We start from the raw sequence: 22,595 nt of genomic DNA on the forward strand, positions 1-22,595 counted from the left end.
ATGATCTATCTCTACAGTGTTATCTGGTATACGTGGCTTATCAGAAAACACACACCGTGCAGATAGGCACATTCCAGTACAGGTTCTCAGCATACTGGTGTTTACCCACATCACCAGCCCTGGTCGGGGCACTATTGTTTCCTATCACCTGTAAACACACATGGTCACAAGCTACAGCACATATATAGATGCTCAGGCCTATCCCTGGTGCTGAAGACATAATGATTATCACTACAGTTCTGTGTCTTGCTCTCTACCTGGGTGGGGGTATGGCCTCCTGCCCTCGACGCTGCAGCTGTGACTCCCCCAGGACCATCCAATGTTACAGAGTGTCGGCCATCCCAAGTAATGTTCCTGCTACCATTGGGAAGCTATACATCAGTCACAGCAAGATCAGGCGCGTACAGGTAGGACGACGTCAGTAATTATGTAATCATACATTACAATTATAACTGCCATTTGATGCATACCTGTGTATACATGTGTTAGTAGATTTCCATAAGTGGTTTGTCTATATAAGCAAGAAAACACACTTAAAGGGGTTCTACACCTTTTACTTAGGCCTCATGCACACGACTGTTGTTCAGGTCCGCATCCGAGCCGCAAAAACTGCGGCTCAGGTGCGGACCCATTCACTTCAATAGGGCAGCAAAAGATGCGGACATCCGTTGCTCCGTTCCGTGGCCCCGGAAAAAAATAGAACATGTCCTATTCTTTTCCGTTTTGTGGACAAGAATAGGCATTTCTACATTGGGCCGCCCGTTCTGTTCCGCAAATTACGGAAGGCACACGAACGGCTTCTGTTTTTTGCGGACCGCAAAAAACGGAACAGTTGTGTGCATGAGGCCTTTCTGATGATCTATCCTTTGACTAGATCATCAGCATCTGATCGGCAGGGGTCCGACACCCGGTACCCCTGCTGGTTGAGAAGGCATCGGCTCTCACACTATCGCTGGCCAGTGATGCCACAGCTATGTTACAAGGCCTGTACACAGCTCAGCCCCATTGAAGTGAAGTTGTGCAGACAGTACATATTGATGACCTATCCTCAGGATAAGTCATCAATATCTAATGTGTGGGGGTCCGACTCCCGGCACTTCAAGATTGCACTGTGCGTCATTTCCCTTGCAGTGGCGGCGTAGTGTAATTACAAGTGTTCATGCCATTCAAGTGAATAGAACAAGTACTTTTAATTACACTGCGCCACCGAGACAAAGTGCAGAGTAATCTTGAAGAGGAAGTAGCGCTAGCACAAGCACCGCCTCCTCTTCAAACAGTCGATCAGCGGGGGGTGCCAGGAATCAGACTCTCTTTCGGGAAGAAGAGATAGATAGATAGATAAAAACTTGAAAATGGTATGAGCAGCACAGCGTTCGAATAGATGCGTTGTGCCAGCGGATGAAGAGGCGATCCACCAACCAAAAAGGCAAAAATTCCACGGCACTCCCAAAAGAAGTAAATGAAAAAGAATGTTCTTTAATCACAAGACAGTGACGTTTCAGTCCTCTTACTGGGACTTTTCTCAGGCAGTGACAACATACAATGGTGCCATGTAATACAATGGTGCCAGAGTAATTGATGATTAAACATGTAACAGAATTGTGTCATGGGTCAGGGTTGCTTATTATCCCATTTACAACGGTGGAACTTATATTATATTTTCATATTAGAGATAGGAGTTTGATGTCCGTGATGCTGCATCGGCCCTCCGACATGTCTCGTGTGCAGTGGTGATATGTGGAATCTCCATCCCATTATTATCTGTCTATCTAACATCTCCTACTGTTCCCCCAATATACTGTAAATGAACTTGGATTTCTCTTGTATTGTTTCAATGGCAAGAAATACATAGTTTCTGTAGCATATAGTCACATCTCGTGACTGCATCACTAGGGTCAATGCTTGCGGTTCAGAGCGTGTTCCATGTGGGGCGGGATCACGTGACCCAGCGCGAGTATTGCGCTCCACAGGGAAACACTGGTAAGCTGAGAACATGCGCAGTACATGACGCTGAATACACTTGTAACGGGTCCATGCTGGTATGTGGTTTCCTTATCTTCCACCTGTGTCCACACAACTGTGAGGTCTTTTCATTATCGCTGATCATGTATAAACTGTGGGATAGGTTGATTATCACTAATTAGGTAGAGGACATGGATAGAAATGAATTGTTATGAATTATTATTTTTTTTCCTTCACATATGGATTCACTATAATGATTACAATGAAGTTTAGTGATAGATCATTTTCTATTTTCATTTATGTATAAGAATTGTGTTTTATTCACTAATTATGTTTAATCATCAATTACTATGGAGGTGTTTATCTACTTGCACATTGCACCATTGTATGTTGTCACTGCTTGAGAAAAGTCCCAGTAAGGGCTCATTCATGTCTTCACAGCAAGCATTAGGGCCCGTTCACACAATGGCTTTTTCAGAAGACTTTTGCGACATGTCCAATCGCGACATGGCCGCGGCTATGACCTGCCACTCCGCGATCCTCAGCGCTGCCTCCTATTGAGATGTATGGGAAGCAGAAAGAATGCGGCCGCCGGTGGGTTTTCTGGGAAATTTTGGCGCAGCTGTATGTGTGAACATGCCCTTAGAGTTAACTGTGCAAGTCCATCATTAGAGTACAAGTTACCTATATTCTGTCAGTAAACCACGGAATATAGGCTGTTGCCAAAATGATGGCTGCACTGTTCTGGTTGCTCTGAAATACCGCATTTAGGCTACATGCACACGAACGTTGTTTGTTTCCGTGTCCGTTCAGTTTTATTTTTTGCGGATAGAATGCAGACACATTCATTTCAATTGGCACGCAAAAAATGCGGACAGCACACAGTATGTCCATTCCGTAGCCCCGCAAAAAAAAATAGAACATGTCCTATTCTTGTCCGTTTTAGGCATTGTTACAATGGATCCGCAAAAAAAAAAAAAGGATGGCATACGGATGTCATCCATTTTTTTTTGCAGACCGCAAAACACATACGGTCGTGTGCATGTAGCCTTAGGCCTCTTTCACACTACAGTATGTCGATTTCAGTGTTTTGCGTTCCGTTTTTCACGGATCCGTTTTTCCATTTTTTTGTTTCTGTTGTGTTTCCGTTTCGGTTCCGTTTTTCCGTTCCGTTTTTCTGTATGGCATATACAGTATACAGTAATTACATAGAGAAAATTGGGCTGGGCATAACATTTTCAATAGATGGTTCCGCAAAAAACGGAACGGATACGGAAGAAATACGGATGCATTTCCGTATGTGTTCCGTTTTTTTTGCGGACCCATTGACTTTAATGGAGCCACGGAACGTGATTTGCAGCCAAATATAGGACATTTTCTATCTTTCAATGGAACTGAAAAACGGAAATACGGAAACGGAATGCATACGGAGTACATTCCGTTTTTTTTTGCGGAACCATTGAAATGAATGATTCCGTATACGGACCGTATACGGAACGTAAAAAACGGCCCGCAAAGCAAAAAAAAAAACGGTAGTGTGAAAGAGACCTTAGTCTATTGTTCCATTGTGGGTAAGTGAAATGCCTTGCTTACAATTAATAGTAATTACTTTCTGGAAATCAGCCTCTGTTTCTTTGAATAAAATCTACAGGTGAAACTCCAAAAATTTGAATATTGTGCAAAGTTCATTTATTTCAGTAATGCAACTTAAAAGGTGAAACTAACATGAGAGAGACTCATTACATGTAAAGCGAGATATTTCAAGCCTTTATTTGTTATAATTTGGATGATTATGGCTTACAGCTTAGGAAACCCCAAAGTCACAATCTCAGGTACCCTTTGCTCAGGGGGTATGGATTAATTAGTGTGACACTTTGAGCCTAGAATATTAAACCTTTTCACAATATTCTAATTTTAAGTTGCATTACTGAAAAAAATGAACTTTTGCACGATATTCAAATTTTTCGAGTTTCAACTGTAGCTTTCCATAATGAGACAGCCTGACAGGATTTCATGCTGCCTGTGGTTTAGGCAGCAAGAATTTCCTGGCAGGTTCCCTTTAATTTCTGTTGATGTTTTTAAAACTCTGCTTGGTTTGCCATCTACTGGGCAAAAAGAGTACTACATAACCAATTTTATATATATTATATATCCCTTCCCTGACACAAAAGATTTTCTGTTTTTTCATTTTCGTTTTTTATTCCCTGCCTTCCCAGAGCCATAACTTTTTTTATTTTTCAATCACACTGTTTCGATGTCCACTGATTTAAAGGCTGTGGGACTGCTGGAGACAGCAGGGTACAGTGCTCTACTGTTTGTGGCAGTCCCATAAAGTGCTAGATCTCTATTTTATGCACATGAGGAACACACCTGTGGACAGATGATAAGTTGGCATCCTGGGACAACTCCTTTAACCCCTTCCTGACATGGCGATTTTCCATTTTTGTATTTTACTCCCTGCCTTCACAGAGCCATGAATTTTTTATTTTACTGTTCACCTAGCCGTAAGAGAGCTTGTTTTTTTGCAGGACAAGTTGTACATGTTCGGCAGATGTCAGGAAGGAGTTAAAGGGAATCTGTACCAGTATTATTGTGCCTTATGACAGATCCCCTTAACAAAACATTGGTCACTTTCTTTAACTGACCCAGCCATTTTACTCAAATCTGTACCACCCGAGCACTGGAGTCCACTCAATACAGTGCAAAAGCTCAGGAGTCCTCATATTAAGAGGGATTTCTGATATTTTTATACTGATGATCTATCCTCAGGATAGGTCATCAGTATCTGATCAGTGTCAGACCCCACTTTTTTGAGAAGGCACCGGCACTCCTGTGAGCGCCACTGCCTTCTGGCAGCTTACTAAGCTCAGCGCCGTACATTGTATAGCGGCTGTGCTTGGTATCACACTCAGTCCCATTCACCTGAGCTGCTCCTCGGCCACGTGACACATGAACATGTTGTTACTGGGAAAAGCTGTGAGAAGGCCTCGGTGCTCACAGGAGCCCGGTGCCTTTTCAAACAGCTGATCGGCGGGGGTCCCAGGTGTGGACCCTCACGATCAGATATTGATGACTTATCCAGAGGATAGGTCATCAGTATAGGTCATCAGTATAAAATCCCCTTTAAGGAGTTCTCAGCTTTTTCCGTCCCCTGAGGCTATTGCATTCAATAGACAAGGGTCGGGAGAGCCTGGTCCTCCTGAATTTGAGGTCTCTCCATTGTGCATTCAGTCAGTAAGTGACCCAGTGTTCTGCTAAGGGCATCTGTCACGGGTTATTGCTGCCCTCAGATAGGGCATAATAAAACTGGCAAAAGATTCCCTTTAAGTAAGTACATATTTTGCCTGGCACATAGAGGGCATGTGATGAACAGCATGTGATGAATTTTGGATATAACCTACTCAGCTTTATGCTGCGTTCACATTGAGTTTGGCCCCTCTGCAGGGCTTTCCATCTGGAGTAAAGGGTTGACGACCCTAAAACTGCATTCAGTGGTATAACCCCACAGATCAATTCACTTCAATGAAGCAGAGTCCATCGGAATCATTGGAATCATCTTCCATTTGACTTGCTTTTAGTTGATTTCTGTCTTTTTTGAGAAATATAATATTGTGGTCTGCCACAGCATACTGTCCAGCAAAAAAGATGGAAGTGAACAGAAAGGTGATCAAATGGAGTTCAAAGATAACCGTATGCTCCTGATGGAAAGCCCAGCAGTGGTCTAAACTCACCGTGAACCCAGCCTTAGTAAGTTGTTGTTAGGTCTGCTCATGTATTACCCATTATGTGACACAATGATAGCTGTTATGATACCAGTTTTTGATATAACATCTTTTCTGTCAGTTTTTAGACTTCGGTGAGATGACGAGCTTGCAGGAACTGGTGTTATTTTCCTGTGGAATAGAGACCATTGAAAACAATACGTTCAAAGCACTAAATAACTTGAAGATGTTGGAAGTATGGAACAATAAACTCACCAGTATTCCCCAATCACTTCCATCAAAGCTGGAAGTCCTAAAATTGGGTGATAATTCAATTTGTTCATTAAATCTCCAAGACTTTGACGGTTTAACCAAACTCCGAATTCTTGAAGTCCAGAACAACCTCCTCAGTACATTATCATTTGAGGTCTTTTCTCCACTTAGTAACTTACAGACCCTTATTCTGGATGGTAATGGTATGCACACCATATCTGGAGTGTCTAGGCTTCTCAATCTCAAATACCTCAATATGGAGAACAACAAACTGATGTTCTTCTATGAAAACTTCTTCACACATTTTCCAAGCTTACAATATCTCAGGGTAGCTGGAAACCAACTTATTAGAGTTCCACCACAACTACCTAAATCCCTACTGTCTTTGAGGTTAGAGAGAAATTATTTAAAAAGTGTCCGTGTCAGAGAGTTGAAGCAACTGGAAAATCTTTTTGATCTGAATCTTTCTGGAAATCAGTTGTTTTCAGTGGATGGGCTACAGGTAGTTACCAATCTGACATCTTTAGATCTGTCCAAGAACCAACTCTCAACTCTCCCTCATAAACTACCAACTAAGTTACAGAGACTTGACTACAGCAATAATCAGATTTCAAGAATAACTGTGCAAGATATGAAAGGCTTGGCCAGCCTCAAACACCTCTTCCTGGATAATAACGGCATGATTGTATTTGAAGACAAAGCACTTCAGGGATGTGGTCACTTGTCCAACCTAGCTATGGAGCAAAATCTGCTAACATCTATCCCTCTGGGGTAAGTGCTTATTAACTCATGTGGAATTGAATGGTCAATATTAAAGATGACCTATAACCTCTCCTGACATGTCTGTTTTAGTAACTACTTAAATTCCCCATGAAATAATTCCGGAGCATCTAATGTTATTGTTTTTTCCGGGAAAAGTTGTACTTTCTATTTGTACCATTTACCATTGCATACAATGTAGTGTGAAGCTGGAAAAACTATTCCAAATGGGATGGAATTGGAAGGAAAAAAAATGCAATTCCACCACAGATTTATGGGTTTTCACAGCATTCCATATACAGTAAAACTGACCTGAGCCCTTCATTCTCTGGGCCAGTACCTTTATATAGTTTTTCTTGTGTTTTAATACTGAAAACAAAATAAAAACTTTAAAATATTTTTTTTTTTCATGGCCATATTGTGACCCCCATAACTATTTTATAGTTATGTCTATGGACCTGTGTGAGGGCTCATTTTTTTGCAGAACGATCTGTAGTTTATTGATGTTGGAGTGCGTATGACTTTTGCTCACTGTATTCATTTATTTATTTTTGGAGGGGGGTGAAGCAACGAAAAAACAGCATAATCGCCCATTTTTATTTCTGTTATGCCGTATGGGATAAGTAGTTTTATATTTTATAGTTTGATATCCCCTTCTTTACCCAGGCAGCCCCTCTGAGATGAGAATCGGAGCATTTCATGCTCCAATGCTCTCCCTTACCCTGTGCTGTATAGCGCAGGGCAAGGGCTGTTCTGTTTACATTTTTACACTGCTAGGCAAAGGCTCCTAGGCGGCTTTAGCATGAAATGTTCATCTCAGAGGGCTGCCTGGGTTTAGAAGGGGAAATGTCCGGGTTCAGCTCTGAACCGAGACAACCCCTTTAATAGTACGGGCGTTTTCAGACATTCCATGTTTATTTTTTTTATGGTTCATTTTCGGTATAATTTTGGGGAAAGGGGAGGGTCATTTGAATTTCTATATTTTTGTAAAATATATTTTAAATAAATATATTCTATATTTATTTAATTTTTTTATTTTTTGACTATTTTTAGACCTCAAAAAGGACCTTAATATGCAGTCATTAGATTGCGATTTCTATTCAATAATGGAATTGAATGGATTACTGAAAATTCTGTATATTCCAACTTAGTGCTGCCAGCTGCAGGCCTGCTTCGGAATATACAGTACAGACCAAAAGTTTGGACACACCTTCTTATTTTCATGACTATGAAGGCATCAAAACTATGAATTAACACATGTGGAATTATATACATAACAAACAAGTGTGAAACAACTGAAAATATGTCATATTCTAGGTTCTTCAAAGTAGCCACCTTTTGCTTTGATTACTGCTTTGCACACTCTTGGCATTCTCTTAATGAGCTTCAAGAGGTAGTCCCCTGAAATGGTCTTCCAACAGTCTTGAAGGAGTTCCCAGAGATGCTTAGCACTTGTTGGCCCTTTTGCCTTCACTCTGCGGTCCAGCTCACCCCAAACCATCTCGATTGGGTTCAGGTCCGGTGACTGTGGATGCCAGGTCATCTGGCGCAGCACCCCATCACTCTCCTTCATGGTCAAATAGCCCTTACTTTCAAAGTTTTTCCAATTTTTCGGCTGACTGACTGACCTTCATTTCTTAAAGTAATGATGGCCACTCGTTTTTCTTTACTTAGCTGCTTTTTTCTTGCCATAATACAAATTCTAACAGTCTATTCAGTAGGACTATCAGCTGTGTATCCACCTGACTTCTCCTCAACGCAACTGATGGTCCCAACCCCATTTATAAGGCAAGAAATCCCACTTATTAAACCTGACAGGGCACACCTGTGAAGTGAAAACCATTTCAGGGGATACCTCTTGAAGCTCATCAAGAGAATGCCAAGAGTGTGCAAAGCAGTAATCAAAGCAAAAGGTGGCTACTTTGAAGAACCTAGAATATGACATATTTTCAGTTGTTTCACACTTGTTTGTTATGTATATAATTCCACATGTGTTAATTCATAGTTTTGATGCATTCAGTGTGAATCTACAATTTTCATAGTCATGAAAATAAAGAAAACTCTTTGAATGAGAAGGTGTGTCCAAACTTTTGGTCTGTACTGTACCTGTAACAGGCCTGGTACCTGTAAGGATGCTTTCCCAGATGTCAGCGAGGGGAAAGCATTCTGGCCCACGAACGTACAGCTGCCAGAATTTCCACTCTCAGATGCCGTGGTCACATTTGACCACAGCACCTGAGGTGTTAAATGTCTACGATCAGAGTTATGGCCAATTCCTGACATTTTCCCCAGGTGGCTGAAGGGGTTAAAAGGTTACAGAACTTTCAAAAAAAAAACTTTTGATATGTCACAGTGACATACAGGCTCGGACTGGCCCAAAGGGGTACAGGTGAATCCCCCAGTGGGCCCCTGAGCGAGGTGGGCCTCTATTCTCCCACAACCTGCACAAGTGGCACATAACACGGTAGACTTACTGCACTACATACATATATTCAATGTACAGCACCTCAACAAGCCTGTGTTCATACAAAAAACTTGATAGATTTATTAAATAAACTCCCCAGTTTATTATTACACTGCGTGCAGAATTATTAGGCAAATTAGTATTTTGACCACATCATCCTCTTTATGCATGTTGTCTTAGTCCAAGCTGTATAGGCTGGAAAGCCTACTACCAATTAAGCATATTAGGTGATGTGCATCTCTGTAATGAGAAGGGGTGTGGTCTAATGACATCAACATCCTATATTAGGTGTGCATAATTATTAGGCAACCTCCTTTCCTTTGGCAAAATGGGTCAAAAGAAGGACTTGACAGGCTCAGAAAAGTCAAAAATATTGAGATATCTTGCAGAGGGATGCAGCACTCTTAAAATTGCAAAGCTTCTGAAGCGTGATCATCGAACAATCAAGCGTTTCATTCAAAATAGTCAACAGGGTCGCAAGAAGCGCGTGGAAAAACCAAGGCGCAAAATAACTGCCCATGAACTGAGAAAAGTCAAGCGTGCAGCTGCCAAGATGCCACTTGCCACCAGTTTGGCCATATTTCAGAGCTGCAACATCACTGGAGTGCCCAAAAGCACAAGGTGTGCAATACTCAGAGACATGGCCAAGGTAAGAAAGGCTGAAAGACGACCACCACTGAACAAGACACACAAGCTGAAACGTCAAGACTGATTTTTCTAAGGTTTTATGGACTGATGAAATGAGAGTGAGTCTTGATGGGCCAGATGGATGGGCCCGTGGCTGGATTGGTAAAGGGCAGAGAGCTCCAGTCCGACTCAGACGCCAGCAAGGTGGAGGTGGAGTACTGGTTTGGGCTAGTATCATCAAAGATGAGCTTGTGGGGCCTTTTCGGGTTGAGGATGGAGTCAAGCTCAACTCCCAGTCCTAATGCCAGTTTCTGGAAGACACCTTCTTCAAGCAGTGGTACAGGAAGAAGTCTGCATCCTTCAAGAAAAACATGATTTTCATGCAGGACAATGCTCCATCACACGCGTCCAAGTACTCCACAGCGTGGCTGGCAAGAAAGGGTATAAAAGAAGAAAATCTAATGACATGGCCTCCTTGTTCACCTGATCTGAACCCCATTGAGAACCTGTGGTCCATCATCAAATGTGAGATTTACAAGGAGGGAAAACAGTACACCTCTCTGAACAGTGTCTGGGAGGCTGTGGTTGCTGCTGCATGCAATGTTGATGGTGAACAGATCAAAACACTGACAGAATCCATGGATGGCAGGCTTTTGAGTGTCCTTGCAAAGAAAGGTGGCTATATTGGTCACTGATTTGTTTTTGTTTTGTTTTTGAATGTCAGAAATGTATATTTGTGAATGTTGAGATGTTATATTGGTTTCACTGGTAAAAATAAATAATTGAAATGGGTATATATTTGTTTTTTGTTAAGTTGCCTAATAATTATGCACAGTAATAGTCACCTGCACACACAGATATCCCCCTAAAATAGCTAAAACTAAAAACAAACTAAAAACTACTTCCAAAAATATTCAGCTTTGATATTAATGAGTTTTTTGGGTTCATTGAGAACATGGTTGTTGTTCAATAATAAAATTAATCCTCAAAAATACAACTTGCCTAATAATTTTGCACTCCCTGTATAGACACAATCAGAGCTGTGATGACTTCTAGGTATAGAGGAAAGCTCACCAGTATTCTCTTATGCCAAGACCTACTTTCTCAAAGTTGCTGCAGGGACCCCCATATTCAATCATCTGGTAGCATCTTGCTGCTGTGTGAGCAGGTAATATTTGAATGTATCCGTATGGTGGGCCTGCATTTTGACGTACTATTGCGTCATGGTGATCGGGCAGGCACCGGAGCAGTGCTCGTCCGATCACTGCAGGGGCCCGGCAGTCCCTGATGGCCCCATGCTTTTACAGCGATGCTGGCGGATTAACCCCTTCTATGCCGCGGTCAGCGCTGACCGCTGCATAGAAGGTGCATGCGGCAGGTGAGGGAGCCCATCGGGTCGCCGCGCTGCTGTGGCGGGGCCCGATGGCTGAAAAGGCAGCCCCATGCCATGCACAGGCTGCCCAATGCCTTGCACAGCTGCGGGACCTGCTTTCTACGGGGGCCAAGGAGATCCAGCCCCAGGCTGGGTCTCCTAGGCAACCTGTTAGTGTATTTCTCTGTGTAATACACTAACAGGCAATGCATTACAGTACAGATGTATTGTAATGCATTGCAGAGGGTCCCAGAGTGGGACAAAATAAAAAAAAAAGTGTTTTTAATAAAAATAACTAAAGTTTCTAGTAAAAAAATAAAAAAACACCCCTTTCCCCTGATTTTGTAATAAAAAATATAAAAAAAGGAAAAAACACACATACCGGCTCTATAAATATATCACATGATCTACCCCGTTCGATAAACACCATCAAAAAATTAAAACTTTCAAAAAAAGCCATTTTTGTCGCATCACAAAAAAGTGCAACACCAAGCGATCAAAAAGGCATAAGCCCCCCAAAATAGTACCAATCAAACTGTCACCTCATCCCGCAAAAACATGAGACCCTACCTAAGAAAATCGGTCAAAAAATAAAAAAGTTATGGCTCTCAGACTATGGAGACATTAAAACATAATTTTTTTGGTTTGAAAAATACTATTGTGTAAAACTTAAATAAATAAGAAAAAGTATACATATTAGGTATTGCCACATCTGTAACGATCTACTCTATAAAAATGTCACATGACTTAACCCCTCAGGTGAACGCTGTAAAAGTAAATAAATCAAAACTGTGCCAAAACTACCAATTTTTGGTCACCTTGCCCCATAAAGTGTAATAATGAATGATCAAAAAATAATATGTACCCAAAAATAGTACCAATAAAAACGTTGACTCTTCATGCAAAAAATGAGCCTCTGCACAAGACGATCGGCATAAAAAAATTTAAAAAATAAGGCGTTCAGAGACACAAAAACATAATTTTTTTTCAAAAATGCTTTATTATGTAAAACTTAAACAAACAAAGAAAGTAGACATATTTGATATCATTGCGTCCGTAACAACCTGCTCTATAAAAATAGCTCAGGATCTACCCTGTCATATGAATGTTGTAAAAAATAAAAACGGTGCCAAAACAGACATTTTTTGGTTACCTTGCCTCACAAAAAAAACATGATATAGAGCAATTAAAACTCATATGTACCCCCAAATAGTACCAATAAAACTGGCACGTTATCCCGTAGTTTCCAAAATGGGGTCACTTTTTGGGAGTTTCTACTGTAAGGGTGCATCAGGGGGGCTTCAAATGGTACATGGCATCTAAAAACCAGTCCAGCAAGATCTGCCTTCCAAAAACCATATGGCGTTACTTTTCTTCTGCGTCCTGCCATGTGCCCTTACAGTAGTTTACCACCACATGTGGGGTGTTTCTGGAAACTGCAGAATCAGGGTAATAAATATTGAGTTTTGTTTGGCTGTTAACCCTCGATGTGTCAAAGAAAAAAATATATTAAAATGGAAAATCTGCCAAAAAAGTGAAATTTAGAAATTTAATCTCCATTTTCCTTTAAAGGGAGTCTTTCACCTAAAATCACCATTATAGAACACTAACATCAGGATCTCCATTACATTCCCCATATTAGAGTGCTAACTTCCATATTGCTGTCCATCGCCGATTTTCTCAGAAAAACACTATTATTCAATATGTTAATTATCTTCTGAAGGTGCCCAGGGGTGGCGTTCATGCGGCCCATAATGGGGAATTAAGTGCGCAGGCGCGGCGAATCAATTGAACGGCGCTGGCGCTGGATTTCTCACTAAGAGGAGGATGTAATCGGAAGAACCTATGGAGGGCCAGAGGGGTGAAAGGGGAGGTGTTTCGTATGAAAAGCGACGAGGGGCCTGGGCAACGGCCGCATGAACGCCGCCCCTGGGCACTTTCAGAAGCTAATTAACATATTGAATAAAAGTGTTTTTCTGAGAAAATCGGCAATGGACAGCAATATGGAAGGTAGCATTCTAATACGGGGAATGTAATGGAGATCCTGATGTTAGTGTTCTATAATGGTGATTTTAGGTGAAAGACTCCCTTTAATTCTTGTGGAACACCTAAAGGGTTAACAAAGTTTGTAAAATCAGTTTTGAGTAAATTGAGGGGTGTAGTTTCTACAATGGAGTAATTTATGGGGGGTTTCCACTATGTAAGCCCCACAAAGTGACTTCAGAGCTGAACTGGTCGCCCTATAAGACGCACTGACCCATAAGACGCACCTAGGTTTTAGAGGAGAACAATAAGAAAAAAATATTTTCTATTACACCGTAGGTCAGACCCGCAATCAGACCCACCAATGTCAATCAGGCCTCAGATCAACACCCAACCTTCAGCCATCTATCCGCCCCCATATGTCAGCCATCTATCCGCCCCATATGTCAGCCATCTATCCGCCCCATATGCCAGCCATCTATCCGCCCCCATATGCCAGCCATCTATCCGCCCCCATATGCCAGCCATCTATCCGCCCCCATATGCCAGCCATCTATCCGCCCCCATATGCCAGCCATCTATCCGCCCCCATATGTCAGCCATCTATCCGCCCCCATATGTCAGGCATCTATCAGCCCCCATATGCCAGCCATCTATCCGCCCCCATATGCCAGGCATCTATCCGCCCCCATATGTCAGGCATCTATCCGCGCCCATATGCCAGCCATCTATCAGCCCCCATATGCCAGCCATCTATCCGCCCCCATATGCCAGCCATCTATCAGCCCCCATATGTCAGCCATCAGGCCCCATATATTCAGGTATCAGCCCCTATATGTCATCCATCAGCCCCCAGCGCAAATAAAATAAAAAAACTCACTTACCTCTCCTGCTCCTGGACGCCACCACTCCTCACCATCGCAATCCTCTTCATCCTGCTGTCGCTGTGTATCGCGGTGCACAGTGTGAGGTCACAGAGTGCCTTCATGCTGTGTGCAGCCCTGCACAGCCAATAGCCGAGCCGAGGACCAGGAAGCGGTGAGTACAGAGCCTTCACCGCTTCCCGGTCCCCCGGTACTAATGAATCGCGAAGCGCTTCCATAATTGAAGCGCTTCATTAGTATTCGCCCGATGAGACGTAGGGGGCATTTTTCTCCCCCACTTTGGCATTGTCATTGGTTGCTATGGGCAACAAGGTCAGTTTTTATAAGAGGCTGGTTGATAGTATTCCTGTTTACATGCAAAACGATCTGCCCCAAAAAGAGTTTAGCAACCTTTTGCAGCTCAGTTGACAAGCGAATTTTTAGAAAAGTAATCGTAACTTAGAGAGAAAGTAGGTGTGGCTTAAAATGTGACAACGTGAGCCAAAATTGCACCAAAGTAAGCCAACCAACTGGCAATGTAAAGTGTTGGGCAAAAATGTCTAACTTCTAGTAAGATGCACTCAAAGTACCATATGTGAGCCACTGTGATACATTTGGCTCACCTTTACACTGTCTGCTTTACGTTTACATTGTCTATTAGGCAGGATTCGTACATTTACTATAATGTTTTCAGCCTAAAAATATCAATTTGCAAGGTTCACAACTTTCCCCATCTGAGAAATTTACATTTTCACCTTTGTATTAGGAAACTCTTTCCTTAGAAGCTGTATTTCTGACCCTTTTTGCTTACTAACGGTTTTAGGTAATTTTGTTTTCTCTGTGACCTTCTGATTCTGACCTGGTTTCTGTGTCCAAAATCAGCCACCTTAAAGCTGTGTGCCACCTTCCGGCAACCCGTCCTAGAAGGTGACTAGGATGGGGTGCCTCCACTTCTATAAACCGCTTGCGGGGGGCAGGAACAGAGAGCAAGATCACATCCCTCCTCCCCATTACTGACAGAGGATCACATCATTACTATCTACTGGAGCACAGAGTTCCTGTTCTACACTAGGTAGTACTGGTGCGTTGTAAATAAGATGCTGGCACGCTAAGCAAGCTGATAGCACATCTCAGCATGTGCAGTATAGCGAGGGCCCGGCCTCTCATCCCCCCTAAGCAGCTGTAGAAGTGAAGGCAACACATCCTAGTCACAATCTAGGACAGATTGACGGAGGCCATTTTAATATTCCCTTAGGACCCCTTTGCTGTGTAGTCTTAATCTTGGCCGTGACACCCGTCACACATTTCTTGCAATTTTGGCTTCACTGGTTGCACTTCTACACAGCAATTTTTCGTCGTACAACGGATGTTGTGGCCTTGAACCCCTGTATATCCTTAGGTATTCTGTTCTTGGTATTGTTGATTCCTTCTTCCTACTACTCAATCTAAATATTGATTGGTCAGAGGTAATATAATTACTGACTTAAATCTTTAGAACTAGATCAGATGCACCAAATACACCACAGTGGTGCACACTGTGTGATAGACATGGTGCCTTTTGCTAGACGTGTTACACTTTTCCTTTCCTTTCTTTACATCATCAAATGGTTGGCCTACTTTAGATTAATAATTCAAAATTAAATAAATCAAAATTTGGTGATGTTTAATGAGGTGCCAAAAGTGGCTAAAAATCTGGTACAAGACACGTATGCCAGAGTTCAAAATCCTTACACTAACCTCTAAAACCTTGTTCAACTGTCCTTCCATCTGCAGGTGACAGATACTTTGTGGATCACGTTCATGTAAGGCCGCTTTCACGCAGTCAATGTTTGGTCAGTGAATTTCATAAGCCAAAGGCCTCATGCATCACGGATGTGGACCCATTCACTTGAATGGGTCCGCAACTCCAGAGATGCAGAACGGAACACCGGAAGCACTACGGAGTGCTTCCGTGGTGTTTCTTTCCGTTGTTCTTCACCGTAAAAAAACAAGACATGTCAAGTTGAATCGGTCCGGCCCGCTGCACGGATCTTGCCCAGGCACGGAATGGCCGCACAACGGCCGTGTGTATGAGGCCAGAACCGGGTGCAGATCTAAACACAGATCCTTCCATTATACCTTATCTCTGTAGCCTCCACTTCTGGTTTTGGCTCACAATCACTGATCAAACACTGACTGTGTGAAAGTGGCCTAAATGAATGCAGAATGGTGGAGATTTCTCAAAACTGATGCAAAGGAAAACTGATCAGATTGTTCCTTTCATTTTCCAAAGGAGGTTTGAAAAATGAAAGGCGAAACCTAATTGTTTGCAATGGGCAACTAAGCCATTTTTCCTTTGCACCAATTTTGAGAAATCTCCCGAAATATGTCTGCATTTGGAGTTCTGTGACTTTTTCCACTATTCGTGACATACGCACCCATTCTCTGTCAGTGACTATCAACCCCTACTACTGCCTCCAGCTGACAAAACAACAGCTTCTTACTAAGGGCGCCATTTTTTATCCGATTCTTCTGATTGGAAAAAAAAAAGCATCCGTTATTTTGATCTGATTTTAATAGTTTTTGTCAGTTCCATTAGAGGTCCATTATTTTAGATGAGAGAAAAAGTCCCCCTCACAGGACTTTTTTCCCATTTGAAATAACGGATCTCTGATGGAACTGACACAAACTGAAGCTCAAGACGGATCGGTTACTTTTAGTGCAAACTGATGCTAACTGAGCATGACTCATAATAACGGATCCTTTTTTTTCTGTTCTTCTGACGGATCAGAAGAACCGAAAACAAAACTGTGATGTGAATGCGCCCTAATTTCTCACAACTTGTACCTAATTATCTGCTTTAACGGTATCAAAACTGTTTCTTTGCAACTTTTAGGCTTCCAGCTACTCTTACAAGGTTGGACCTCAAAGGAAACAAGATAGATCATGTTGGAGTCCATGATGTTAAAGAATTAAAGCATCTTCAGGTTCTCAACCTTCGAAACAATAAACTGACTTCCATAGATGATAACGTTCTCGAATCCCTGCCTCGCTTGAGACACCTCCACTTAGATGGGAACCCCTGGAACTGCACCTGCAGTCTTCTTAAGGTCCGAATATTGCTACTGGATAAAGGAACTGACATAAAGGAAGGACAGTGTGCCGAGCCACCATACTGCCGTGGGGAGAGGTGGATGTCCTCTAATACCATGCTACGACAGTGTGAAACCTACTATACTTTTGACAAAGGCAAAGAAAGTAAGAAAAAACTGAAGGTTTCTGAGGCATCAAATGGGAAACCTCACATAGATGAGGATGAGGATTATGATTATGATTCAGAATACTGATGTCACTTTATATGCCCATAATACTTCTTGGATATTTTTTAAGGAAAGGAATGTTTTCATGTGACACACTGGGAATGGTTATAGCCAGGGGTGGGATTTCAAATTTTTAACAACATGTTCCCTACTCAACGGCGGACACGCAGCGTCACGACACGTTTACATATACATACACCATATATATGCAACACACATAAATACACCATATACATGGTACGCATAAATATATACACTACACACACATACCACCCAACTAAGGAGCTAATCTATCAGCGGCGCGCATAGCAATGGAAGCGATCATCTCCAGCTGCCCTGCCGCCGCCAGAGCACCGGATCGGGACTCAGCCAGTAACACGGTTCTCCGATCCAGTTGTAATTTTAACAACCGGATCTGGAGAACTGGAGGGAACTGGCTGAATGCCATGCCTGGTTATAGCATACCATTATGGATAAGAAAATCAATTTGTACAAATTAGAGATGAGCAAATTTGTTTTGGATCCAATTTGCCAAATGTTTTTGAAAAGATTTAATTAATGCGCGAAATAAATGTGCTCCAATTGCCCTGAAATTTGTATATAATACTCTGTTTCCTAAGAAACTTAGGAAATCTTTCTTTCTTTCTCTCTCTCTGTCTCTCTCTCTCTCTCGCCCAAATTGAATCACAAAAGGTTCTTTACAATGTGAACTTTTTGAGAAATTCCGATGAATTCCAAATCGATTCACTCATCTCTATTACAAATTCCATCCATTCATCTGCATGAATTTTACTTCTGTGAGGGAGCATCCCTCTACTGACAAAGAATGTCCTGGCAGATTAATATGGCCGAACATATTGCGCAGCCGTGATAAAATCGCGCATGTGCCATTACTGCGAGTATTGGCACATGTACTAACAATCTGCCTAGGGATTGTGCACATGTCGTAAAATTTGTGCATGCGGCAAATTCATAGAATTGATTTGTACCCAGATCATTCGCGTGCTCTGATACTCGCAGTAACTTCGCATGCATTAGATTAAGAAGGCCATGTGATACGTGTGGCCATATTAATCTGCTGGCAAATGGAGCGTCCTGAGATGTGGGGAAGCTCCTAAAAAAGTGAAAATATGTTCATATGAACGAATCGATTTGTGCTACATACAGTACTAGTGTAATTTGCAAAGTATTCTTACGATCTAATGAATTAGGGCCCATTCACACGACTGTATCTTTAGGGCTTGTTCACACTACCATGTCGTGCCCGTGCTGTGGACCACAAATTGCGGTCCGCAACGCAGGGGCACCGTCCGTGGGGCAGCCGCATAGGGATCGCAGACCCATTCACTTGAATGGGTCCATGATCCGTCCGTTACGCAAAAAGATAGAGCAAGTTCTATCTTTTTGCGGTGCGGAGGCACGGAACGGAACCCCAGAAAGCACTCCGTAGTGTTCCGTTCTGTGCTTCCGTTCCAAGTCTGCATCTGATCTGCAATTTTTGCGGAACGCACACAGACTGATTTATTTCTATGGGTCCGAAAAAAACGGACAGCACACCGTGTTGTCCACATCCGTAGAAATGAATGAGATTTGTGGATAAGAATAGGCATTTTTATAATGGGTCCGTAAAAAAAAGCAACACGAACGCCATCCGTATTTTTTGCGGGTCTCTGTTTTGCGGACCGCAAAATACATACAGATGTGTGAATGCACCCTTAATTTGTAAACCTTTCATCTACAGCAAATCTGCAGCATGTGAACACTCCTTTATGTAAAAAAAAAAATTGTGTATATATACATACAGTGGATATAAAAAGTCTACACACCCCTGTTAAAATGTCAGGTTTCTGTGCTGTAAAAAAAATGAGACAAAGATAAATCATTTCAGAACTTTTTCCACCTTTTTCCACCTTTTTTCTGCCTTCCGCAATTTGCGGAACGGAACGGGCGGTCCATTGTAGAAATGCCTATTCTTGTCCGCAAAACGGACAAGAATAGGACATGTTATATTTTTTTTTGCGGAGCAACGGATGCGGACAGCACACCGAGTGCTGTCCGCATCTTTTGTGACCCCATTGAAGTGAATGGGTCCGCACCCGAGCCGCAAAAACTGCGGCTCGGATGCGGACCCTAACAACGGTCGTGTGCATGAGGCCTAAGTGTGCACACCCTTAAACTAATACTTTGTTGAAGCATCTTTTGATTTTATTACAGAACTCAGTCTTTTTGGGTATGAGTCTATCAGCATGGCACATTTTGACTTGGCAAGATTTGCCCACTCTTCTTTGCAAAAACACTCCAAATCTGTCAGATTGCGAGGGCATCTCCTGTGCACAGCCCTCTTCAGATCACCCCACAGATTTTCAATCGTATTCAGGTCTGGGCTCTGGCTAGGCCATTCCAAAACTTTCATCTTCTTCTGGTGAAGCCATTCCTTTGTTGATTTGGATGTATGCTTTGGGTCGTTGTCATGCTGAAAGATGAAGTTCCTCTTCATGTTCAGCTTTAAAGCAGAAGCCTGAAGGTTTTGTGCCAATATTGACTGGTATTTGGAACTGTTCATAATTCCCTCTAGCCTAACTAAGGCCTCAGTTCCAGCTGAAGAAAAACAGCCCCTTGGCATGATGCTGCCACCACCATGCTTCACTGTGGGGATGGTGTTCTTTTGGTGATGTGCAGTGTTGTTTTTGCACCAAACATATCTTTTGGAATTATGGCCAAAAAGTTCAACCTTGGTTTCATCAGACCATAACACCTTTTCCCACATGCTTTTGGGAGACTTCAGATGTGTTTTTGCAAAATGTAGCCTGGTTTGGATGTTTTTCTTCATAAAAAAAAGGCTTTCGTCTTGCCACTCTACCCCATAGCCCAGACATATGAAGAATACAGGAGATTATTGTCACATGTACCACACAGCCAGTACTTGCCAGATATTCCTTCAGCTCCTTTAATGTTGCTGTAGGCCTCTTGGTAGCCTCCCAGACCAGTTTTCTTCTAGTCTTTTCATCAATTTTGGAGGGACGTCCAGTTCTTGGTAATGTCACTGTTGTGCCATATTTTCTCTACTTCAAGATGACCGTCTTCACTGTGTTCCATGGTATATCTAATGCCTTGGAAATTCTTTTGTACCCTTCTCCTGACTGATACCTTTTAACAATGAGATCCCAATGATGCTTTGGAAGCTCTCTGTGGACCATGGCTTTTGTTGTGGGATGCGACTAAGAAAATTTCAGGAAAGACCAACTAGAGCAGCTGACCTTTATTTGGGGTTAATCAGAGGCACTTTAAATGATGGCAGGTGTATGCTGACTCCTATGTAACATGATTTGGAATGTGATTGCTTAATTCTGAACACAGCTACATCCCCAGTTATAAGAGGGTGTGCACACTTATGCAACCACATTATTTTTTATTTATTTTTTATCTTCCCTCCACCTAAGGCTGGTTGCACCAATGTCGGGCGACAATTTTTATAATGGCAGTCAATGGTGTTGCACTGCAACATGCGACATGATGCGACAGTCGCAGAAAAATCCATCTCGCAGTCGCAGCATGTCGCATGTTGCAGTGCGACACCATAGACTGCCATTATAAAAATTGTCGCCTGACATTGGTGAAACAAAATGTCCCGCGACAAATGTCTTCGTGTAGACCTAGCCTAAAAGATTTCAGTTTGTTTTTCAATTGAGTTGTACAGTTTATAGGTCACATTAAAGGTGGAAAAAGTTCTGAAATGATTTAACTTTGTCTCATTTTTTTACATTACAGAAACCTAACATTTTAACAGGGGTGTGTAGACTTTTTATATCCACTGTGTATGTGTATATATATGTATGTATATGTATATGTATATATATATATATATATATATAAAAAGTTGAAGAGCAGCATACAAATCCAAAGCGGTGCAATTCCTTGAAACAGCACACGGACCTGGTCCTATTAGATATCTGTAAAAAAGGCCAAGGCAGAACTCAAGTATCCGTGAAAAAAGGGTATTTTATTCACCCATGTGGTAACAGCAACGTTTCAGCTCACTCCATGGAGCCTTTGTCAAGCCATAATACATAGTGCAAAATCTCTTACAAAGTCTCATATTCCACTAACTTGTGACAAAAAATTCAATTTTACATGAACTCGCCATGCCCCTCACGAAATACCTTGGGGTGTCTTCTTTCCGAAATGGGGTCACATGTGGGGTATTTATACTGCCCTGGCATTTTAGGGGCCCTAAAGCGTGAGAAGAAGTCTGGAATATAAATGTCTAAAAAATTTTACGCATTTGGATTCCGTGAGGGGTATGGTGAGTTCATGTGAGATTTTATTTTTTGTCACAAGTTAGTGGAATATGAGACTTTGTAAGAAAAAACAAAAAACAAAAAACAAAAAAAAAAAACAATTTCCGCTAACTTGTGCCAAAAATAAAAAATCTTCTATGAACTCGCCATGCCCCTCAAAAGTGATCTTTTTATAGCGCCGCAGCGATTTGACAGTATTTTTGAAGTGATCAGAAAAAAATAAAATTCTGTCACTGTGGTGGGGCGGACTGAACGCAAGTGTGCGCACAAGATCAGGTCTGATCGGGCGAACACTGCGTTTTTTGTAGAGCCTATAGAACATGTCCTATTCTTGTCCGCAATTGCGGACAAGAAAAGGCATTTTCTATATAGTTCTGGCAATGTGCGGATCCGCAAAATGCGGAAAGCACATTGCCGGTGTCCGTGTTTTGCGGATCCGCGGTGTCCGTGTTTTGCGGATCCGCAAAACACATATGAACGTCTGAATGGAGCCTTACAGGGGGGTGATCAATGACAGGGGGGTGATCAGGGAGTCTATATGGGGTGATCACCCCCCTGTAAGGCTCCATTCAGACGTCCGTATGTGTTTTGCGGATCCGTGGATCCGCAAAACACATACGGACGTCTGAATGGAGCCTTACAGGGGGGTGATCAATGACAGGGGGGTGATCAGGGGGTCTATATGGGGTGATCACCCCCCTGTCATTGATCACCCCCCTGTAAGGCTCCATTCAGACGTCCGTATGTGTTTTGCGGATCCGCGGATCCGCAAAACACATACGGACGTCTGAATGGAGCCTTACCCGGGGGTGATCAATGACAGGGGGTGATCAGGGAGTCTAATATGGGGTGATCAGGGGTTAATAAGTGACGGGGGGGTGTAGTGGAGTGGTGCTTGGTGCTACTTACAGAGCTGCCTGTGTCCTCTGGTGGTCGATCCAAGCAAAAGGGACCACCAGAGGACCAGGTAGCAGGTATATTACACGCTGTTAAC

At 42.4% G+C, this 22,595-nt stretch overlaps 1 protein-coding gene across 1 annotated transcript; it reads left to right on the plus strand.

Annotated features, from left to right (window-relative positions):
- Nucleotides 1-269: 269 nt before the first annotated feature.
- Nucleotides 270-17,330, plus strand: LOC120999209 (nephrocan-like). The gene is made up of 3 exons (XM_040430083.1): nucleotides 270-407; nucleotides 5,806-6,707; nucleotides 16,880-17,330. The coding sequence occupies exons 1-3, from the start codon at nucleotides 270-272 to the stop codon at nucleotides 17,328-17,330; spliced, it is 1,491 nt and encodes a 496-aa protein (XP_040286017.1).
- Nucleotides 17,331-22,595: the final 5,265 nt, after the last annotated feature.

The sequence above is a fragment of the Bufo bufo genome, chromosome 4 (genome assembly GCF_905171765.1).
Source record: "Bufo bufo chromosome 4, aBufBuf1.1, whole genome shotgun sequence".
Lineage (NCBI taxonomy): Eukaryota > Metazoa > Chordata > Amphibia > Anura > Bufonidae > Bufo > Bufo bufo.

Bases quoted from the DNA above. Each gene is read 5' to 3' on its own strand.
- LOC120999209 (XM_040430083.1), top strand. From the start codon at position 270: ATGGCCTCCTGCCCTCGACGCTGCAGCTGTGACTCCCCCAGGACCATC. The intron at 408-5,805 runs GTAGGACGACGT...CTTTTCTGTCAG, and splicing joins GCAAGATCAGGCGCGTACAG to TTTTTAGACTTCGGTGAGAT. The intron at 6,708-16,879 runs GTAAGTGCTTAT...TGCAACTTTTAG, and splicing joins CTAACATCTATCCCTCTGGG to GCTTCCAGCTACTCTTACAA.